Genomic DNA, 8,696 nt, shown 5'->3' with positions numbered 1-8,696 from the left:
CAGTGAAATAGCTCACGTTTTTATACACGCAAACCTTTGATAGATCCGGCCCCCTGTCCTTTATTTCAGTTTGCTGATGGTTATTGGATTTTGTAACCTGTCGGCTGCCATATGCAGGCCTAAGGAGCCATTTTCTGAGGGTCTTGCAATTTTACCCAGAGTGGCAGTCTGTGGTGTTTGAACTGGGTATTTACAGCCTTCTTCAGAAAGCAAGCACTCTGCTCTGACCACTCTCTCTAGTCAGAGTTCTAGGAAAAATTCAGCACTTTTTTTTTGCCACAGTGGCCCTCATACTTTTATGTATTTACGTATATATGCCTTTGCTATGCTCAAATGAATTTAGTAACTAAAAACCCTGTATCAATTGTTTTAAACGAATCACTTTTTAAAGTGTGATTGGCTAACAACAGCTAATATGTGTGAAGTAATACAGAGCAATAAAAAAGATTTAATCACATTTATAATGTATATTTTAAATATTTGTTGCATACTGTTTTTACTTAAAGAAGGTCCTTTCCAAAATTGAATAGCAGCCTACATCTTAATCAAATTACAAATTAATACAAATATATGAATACATATAGGATGTATCAGCCCACTTAATTAGTTTACATACCATATACATAGTTAATTTTGAATTTCATAGTTAGACATAGTGATTGTATTTGCTGTCATTTGAGAATCCTGTTGGCATTGTTAGCTGTTAGTTTTCTCTATTTTTAGTTTTTCCTTTCCTGTTCCTTAATATTCCTGTTAGTTCTGAATATTCCAAATAAAATATTCTGATAAAAATATTATCTCAATCAAGAAAATATCAATTTTATTTTGAAATATGAAAGATTATGAAGATTTCCTTCATATTTTCGCTGCTATGCATGGGTGCCAGTACAATGCAAAAAGTAGAAAACTTCCACATCATGTGGCAAACTTTAAAACACAGAGACTAGTCTAGAATAATCTTCTACATCCCACTCTACTTCCACATTTTATCATATGTCTACAGACAGGTGGCTAATAATGTCCTATTAAGCTTTTTCTAATATACCAAAATGTATCAGCAGTGAAAGGCAGCTGCTAAGTAAAGCGGAAATTGAATGTTCTGCTCATCATTCAATGTTTTTTTTTTCCATATTGGATATCATATGGCTTATCAAATAATTCCTTTTATGAATTCAATATTCATGTTTAGAAGCCAGCAAAATGTGTCTCATTTCCTCACATACATATAAGCATTAAAATTCCTCATAATTCAGGAAAGCATTAATAATGTGATTTTAATATAATATTTGAAGACATGCTGAGAAGAAAATGTATTTTCTTCTGCCTTGGGAGAGTGAATGTTCTTCTCCCCGTTTAATTTTTGTTGCTGTTTGCGAGGATTTCCAATAAATGCAGCTTATTGAGATTTATCAAGCTTATAAGGCTTCTGAGTTCTTCAACCCTTTACTATGGTCTGGCTGATCAACTAACCCTTACTGTCTTGCCTATCTTCTGACAAGCTTGAATGGGACAAAATGCTGAGCAAAATGTTAAGTCCAAGCTAACAAAAGGAACGAATAAAGAGATCTATTTAGGTTTTGTCACTATGGGAAAATGGGAAAGTGTAGAATAGGCTCAGTTCTTGCCGTTGAGGTGAAGAAAGGGGCTTTGTAGTTACAGTCATTTGGAATGCCTTTAATTAGGCACTTAGACAATAAATAAATGAACTTTCTGAAATCATTGTTGCCTTAAACTAAGAACAGGGAAATGCTCCTAGGGCTATCCAGCAGAATCAAAACGAGTTTACTTTTTTTAAATTCAAATGGTAATTTTAAAAGGACTTTATTTCAAAAGAACAGGGATAGTCACTTACATTAACAAAGAAAAAAAAAATTTCTTATCTAGCAACATCTCAAGTACTACTTGTTATTGATGCACTTTGCTAAAATGGATAAAGTGAAGTAGTTGTAAATTACATTTTCTTATTGTTTCCTAGGTGACAGAGACGCGAACAGGCCCTCTTGGGTGTAGTAACTATGACAACCTTGACTCCGTCAGTTCAGTCCTTGTTCAGAGTCCTGAAAATAAAGTCCAGCTGCAAGGTTTGTAAAATGTTCCTTTGTTTTTTTTTTTTTTTTTTATTCAAAGATCCACCATTCCTTTGCCAACTTTCATTAAATAAAGAAAAAAACAAGAAATATATGTTTGGCGTACAAATTTACTGATTTATAGATTTTATTACTTAAGTTATCAGCTCAGCCGGCACTTTATGGCCCCCACACTTTTACTGTCATTCCCTACGTGCACATTTTCATTGCTGTATTAAACCTGGCTTGATTTTACAGGCTTGCAAGTGATCCTACCCGACTACCTAAGAGAAAGTTTTGTGAGAGCTGCTCTCAGTTACATAGCCTGCAATGGAGAGGGTGAGTTTGTCTGCAAGCACAACGATTGCTGGTGCAGCTGTAATCCCAAGTTTCCAGAGTGCAACTGCCCATATATGGACATCCAAGCCATGGAGGAGAGCCTGGAAAGAATTACAGAGACATGGGAGTTGCTTTATAAAGAATTTGAAGAATCAGGTGAGGAAGTTATTATTTATTCCCCTGAACTTCTATGCCCTGTTATAACTGCAGGAAATAAGACTTTTAAATATTATTCCTTTATATGAGAGGAGATGGGAATGAATTCAGTTCTTTTCTCTGCACTATTAAACCTGATTGAAAATCCTACTCTTAGATTGCGTCCTACACTTTGATTTACAGTTAAACAATAATATCTGAGTAAGAGTATTGGATTCCGGTATGCTATCTGCATATAGAAAATTAGAAATATGACATAGATCGAATAGAATAGTATAAAAGCAGAAAAAAAAGAAACAACTTTCAGCTCCAGCAGTTTACAGTAAGTCTAGAGAAGATTAATCAGCTATAAAACCATTTTATTGCTGGCCCAGCTTTTCCAATCACCGGAGAAACAGAGGTTGAATAGAAGCTCTTAGGACAATGTTTAGTTATTATTGCTGTGCTCAGTCACCCTGCCTTGGCCATTATTACTCAGGTGAAATCAAAATTGATGTCTTTTTATCCACATTTGCATTATTCTGAAATATCACTCACAGCAATTACCTTCAGACTTTATGTTTTAATTGCTGGCTGTAAAGTGAGGGCACAAAATGTGTCCAGAACGTAGACAAGTAAAAGTGTCGTAAATGCGTCCTTCAGCAAAAGGTCTAACACTGCAGTGCTTTATCGACAAAAAATGCAAATAAGTCCATTCACTAATAAAAGATAATGGTTAAGGCGAAGGAATATATCGAGTGTCCAAAATATAACATTAATATAAGAAAATCGGTAGCTGTCCAAAATGTACCAGTTTCACCACCCATATGGGTATGTGTTGCATGTTGTTCTTTGTCTCTAAGTTTTTTCCTGAGCTAAAAATTAAGGATTTGTATATTTTTATTAAAAAAGACAAATGTATAACATAAAACAACTTTAACATAAAAGAATAACCATTTTTGTACTATAAAGGTACAACATGGTATCGCTTTAGTGTTTAAAATTATAACACATATTTTGTTGAAAAGATGTGTTGTTGCCTGAGTTTACTGCATTTCCAAAATATTTATTTAAACAATATTTTGCAAGATCTATTAAACTGGATTCAAAATCCTTATCTGCCTCATTTTGAATGACATTCTGGGGATTTCTCCAAATATGGGTATTATGGAAAACAAATAATTGGATTTAAGGACTAAAATAAGATTTTATATTGTTTCTCAAAATAGAGAGAAATCTTAGCCTGAATTAAAAACAAGCCTTTGCTTGTAAAACAAAGATAGCGCAGCCAGTATTTTTTCTTAGCATACTGAATGCATGCTGTCTATTGTGTCAGAAGTAATTCTTGAAATTTATGAAAGAGTGTGCTACATGGACAAAACTGGTGCTAAAACTAAGTGATGTAAACAAGCTGTAAGCATGAGTGCTGCCAAGCTTTACAGGCTCTACTCCTGTGGGAGAGATATATAAGCAAGAAGTGTTTCAAACAAAGATGAAAATAATTTCCACTCTGTTAATATAAACACTATCTTATGACTTTAGTCTGTTGACAATTTTTCTGTGTTCTTCTGTAATTATTTTCACAAACTTTCAGCATTTAATTTGTATACACCATACTTCCCTTTTTATATATCTGGGGAATTTGGAAATTCCAATTAGAAGGTTCATGAGTATTTCCCATAATATAGGTCCTCATTATGTGATGTCAAATGCTGAAAGAACATAGTAAATTACACTCTTTAATAAGCGTTTGGTCATCTAAAATATTCTCAGTAAATGATAAACCCTTCTGTTTTCAAAATGTACTTCCTAAATTTACCTCTGGTGTTTCTACTATTCATTCTATATATTTCAATACTATTTTTCCCTTTACATCTGAGTCAAACCCTTTTTTGTTGTGCTGGAAACTGTTTTTATGGGCATAAACATTAAAATGATGCTGACCCTGATGGTTGTTGTTGCAGATGAATTTAAAGCCTTCTACACAAGGCTTCCCCAGAGCTACTTCCTGAATGTATCAGCTATTCAACACTTGTGGTCCTTGGACAGCCTGTTTCAGTGGCGATATGAGCAGCTTGAGAACAGCATGCGGGTCCTCTCCAGAAGAGCCAAGAGAGTGATTTTCAAGCTCTTCAGTCTTAGCAAAAGATGTCACAGACAACCTCGAGTTCGGATACCTAGGGAGCGGTGAGAACACATTCCTATTCTTCCCTTATACCTGAAGATATTTTACTAATACTCCATCATTAATCATAATATCATAACTATGATACTTCCAATGCTTTGACTATGTTAGTCTTATCTAATTTAGACTGTATATAGAAAGATTTACTTTGGCTTTTTATATGACTATTTTTTTCCCTCTAGCTTTCTATTTTGACACAAAGGTTTTAAGCCTTTTTTTCATTCCCTACAGAACAAAAAGTCAATGCTTACTGATCTGTTTTTAAGAGCTAGTTTATTTCTTTAGAAGTAAGCTGGCTGCTGTTAGTGAGGTGCAGTTTACACATTTTGTTCGTACTCTGCAAAGTAAGTGTAAACATATCAAATTACAGTTGGTTGTGTTTTTTTCCTAAGGATTTTCTAGTGGAGCTTGTCAAAATTTCTGGTCTTATTCTAAAATTTTATTTTCTAAATGGCTAAAAATTACAAATTTGAAAGTTTTTAGATTACCATAAATGGTTTTTCTGGGGGAGCAAGTTGACAACAGTTAGCCTGGCCAGACGTATACAAGGCGTATAAGTCTGGTAAAAAGTTGGCAGAGCTTGACTTCAAAGATGGGATTAACTGGGTCATTAGGTTAGAATAGATCAGATAACAATGGATATGAGGCAAACATTCCAAGCAACACACTATGTTCTTGTAGTTTTGTATCAAATGTATCTTTTTTTAAAAGACAAGATACTAAAGCTGTCTGTTGTTGAGCTTTTAAAGTTAGACCAATCTCCCTTAGGACATCAGAAAGGGCACCAATTAAAGCCCACCTACTGGGCTTTAATTGGTGCAGCCAGATCTGGCCGTAGTCAACAGCAATTGACTAGACTGAATTAGGCTCTATGTAATCATTCTGGCAGGCCAGGCTAGAAAGCAAGAGTAAAAAAAAAAAGGGGGTTTTAATTGAACCCCAAAATTGAAATTAGAAAATGCTGAGCTCATAAAAGGTGATCATAGAAAAAAAAATGATCTCAAGAAGAACTTATGACACATTCTAAATATCTCCATTATAATTTGGAAGTTTAGGAAAATGTGATGATTTCAAACAGATTGATCTAGATAATTTGAATTTTAGGCTTTAGGGTTGTCTTTGTATATTCTGTTATATTGTGATTCAGTACATCGAAGGTTCTGTTCATTTAGGTTAGTTAAATCTTCTAAATCTAACAATTACCAGGTCTTACATCTTTAACCAAAACTATTCCCTTACTCACCAATCTGCCATGAAAGTTGACTTATTGTTAAAAATTATTTGTAAATATTTTACAAGGGAATTTTATGTCTATTAAATTACATGGCACAGGAGCTTGATTGTCTCCATATTTCTATTTTTTTTACTTAAAACATCACATGTAGCAATACATTGTGGGAAATGCACTTCACAGAAGTTTGCTTAGATGTGTCCTAAGCACACCTCTATAAAATAACTAACTGATGCCAGGATGGCATTACCCTCGCCTTTATATGGCAGATGTTAAACTGTAGTGACAAAATACAGTATGCATGAGTGGGAATGCACAAAAAATTACAGCGAACCATGTTTTTAGATGCTAATGCTAACCAAATGCAGTGGAATGAATCACAGAAATTAACCTGAAAGCTAGCTTACAGTATAAATAGCTTATTTTTTAGAATATAATTGAAAATCTGGAGAAATTGTGGTGTTTACAGAACAAAGGTTATAGTAGAAATTGTCACACAATGTTTATCTTAGAAAAATGTATAGAAATAACAGATAGGAAAATAAAAAATATAATACTCTGTTTCTGGAGAATAAAAAAAATCAATAGCTCTAGATTTTTTTTTTTACAGAAATGGATATATGAGAAATAGCAGCAACACCAGAGATGTGCAACAAAAAATGCAATGACAGCAACATGTTATTTAACTGACTAAGACAGAAACTATGCAACTGTGTTGTAAGCTCATGAAATTGCTTTTAAACATATCTAATTTTTGTTATTCGTTAACTTATATTATTAATTCATCGAATGATCACAGGAAATGCCACACCCTAATTAAGAAATGTGTCTGCTTGCTGCTGAACATGACCAATAGGGGTGATGTCACATCATGTTTTAACACAAGATCCTAACCTCTAAAATAAAAGCATATGACACATATCCGAACACTCAGCAGAGATATAAAATTGAAGTGTTCAAGGGCAGAAGTGAAGATATTGGAACTGGGCCCCAGGTGTGCGCAGCCCTGGCCAACATCTTTTGTTAGGCAACCACAATGGATCACAGCAGGTAAGTATTGGTAAAAGAAACAAGAATTAATCATAAGCACAAATGATGTATCTATCACCATAGTAACATTTTTCCTAGAGCTAAATTGGTCTGGAGCAGGTTTTCCTCAATAAACTCAGTATCCCCTGTCTCCACCCTCCTTAAAGCCAATCACACCCTTTAATTTCCGAATTTAAAGCCACAACCAAAGATTCCTGGGAAATTTTCCAATAACACCTGTTTTTTGTCTGTGACTGTAGGTAATTGTTTACTAATTGCTCAAAGAAAATAAAGGGAACACTCAAATACCACATCCTATGGAATGTGCTGACAAAAAAAACACAAAAATTCATCAATGGAAATCAAATGTGATGTAAATTACTTAAAATTGATCAAAATGATTCCTCCACGAGGACACACAAAGGAGCTTGTAAAAATGCACAGGCATTGTACAAGAGAGCGTGTACAATGCCTGGACATGCTCCTGATAAGTTGGTGGATGGTCTAAAGTAATTGTATCAATAAAATTCTTCTAATTGTCTTTTTCTTTCCGTGTGAGTTTTTCCGATTGAAGTATGAAGTAACTCTGTAAAACTAGAAAAGCATATTTCTTTTCATTAAATGAGATTAATAATAATACTAGATTTATTTTTTAATACAGCTGCCAAACTGACAGACATACTGTATCGCTATTTCAGGTGTCCTTTCCCCCAGCTCTTAGCATTTATGACTTTATGGGATTCTTTAAAAAAAGGATTGATTTGTAATGACCCGAAAACAGAAGACCCAGATACAACAAGAGACGTTTTAAACAGTTTATTAGAATATGAAACTGCCATAGGTTGGGAGGGACTAACCAAAGTCAGCGTACAGAACTTCTGGAAAGAGATAGGACAGTTGAGTGACCAGACAGAAACAAAGGGAAATGTTTCTAATGTTGAATTCTTGATCACTAACCTTCTCGTTTCTTGAAGATGCCGGTTGGCGTGTGACGTCACTGGTGAACCTGATTTGAAAGAATTCTTCTTTGACAGTTAATTGTCGAAGATTAGAGAAAGACAGACTGTTAGATTCAGACTCAGTGGGAAATTGGAGTTGTTAATCTTGAAGGAGAGGATTTGTTGCCACTCACGTTTCCAGAGAAGAAGAGACACTTAGATTCCAGTCTGTGTGTTGGTCTTCCAGAGTTTTTTTGATTCGATGGAGGGCGGAATAGGGTTTACCCAGAACTCGAACGGAGTGGAATGATGCAGCCGCTGGTTGCAACTCAGTTTTCCTGTAGTACTTGAACGGGTCATGGTGAAGATGATTTCCTTACTCAGAGAGTGATCTCAGCGTGCTCAAAGGTGGCTGGATCCAAATCTCCTGTTTGGAATCCGTCGCTCAGTGTAAGACTCAGTTGATCCCACTTGGGTGAAGGCGGTCCGAAAAGGTCCAGTTTGCAGGAAGGCTTCCTGCCGAAAGGCAAAGAAAAAACAGAGTTGAGTCTCAGGAAGAAAAAAGCGCTCAGTAAAACTCAATGTGATCTCAGCTTGGCTAGGGGACAAAAACTCAAAAAAGCAAAACTCAGATTAGTCTCAGTATAAACAAGGCTTGGCTAGAGTACCCCAAACTGGCAAACACTGTGGCATCGAAGTAGAGGCAACCAGCAGCTTAAAGGGATAGTTCGGTATTTTTGACATGAATCTGTATGGCATCCCCATCACCAGCG

General features: G+C 35.2%; 1 protein-coding gene across 1 annotated transcript in view; it reads left to right on the top strand.

The window, feature by feature from the left end:
* The window catches only part of LOC107083004 (BMP/retinoic acid-inducible neural-specific protein 3-like), an 81,759-nt gene that overhangs the window by 52,987 nt on the left and 20,076 nt on the right, over positions 1-8,696 (top strand). Inside the window, exons 5-7 of the mRNA XM_015371929.1 lie at positions 1,976-2,081; positions 2,325-2,561; positions 4,505-4,727. Of these exons, the coding sequence (XP_015227415.1) occupies positions 1,976-2,081; positions 2,325-2,561; positions 4,505-4,727 (566 nt within the window). The remainder of the gene's footprint in view (positions 1-1,975; positions 2,082-2,324; positions 2,562-4,504; positions 4,728-8,696) is intronic.

This window comes from Cyprinodon variegatus, unplaced genomic scaffold (genome assembly GCF_000732505.1).
Source record: "Cyprinodon variegatus isolate N-32 unplaced genomic scaffold, C_variegatus-1.0 Scaffold67, whole genome shotgun sequence".
NCBI lineage: Eukaryota > Metazoa > Chordata > Actinopteri > Cyprinodontiformes > Cyprinodontidae > Cyprinodon > Cyprinodon variegatus.
Note: the sequence above shows the minus strand (reverse complement) of the source record. Positions and strands in the feature narration are given on the sequence as shown.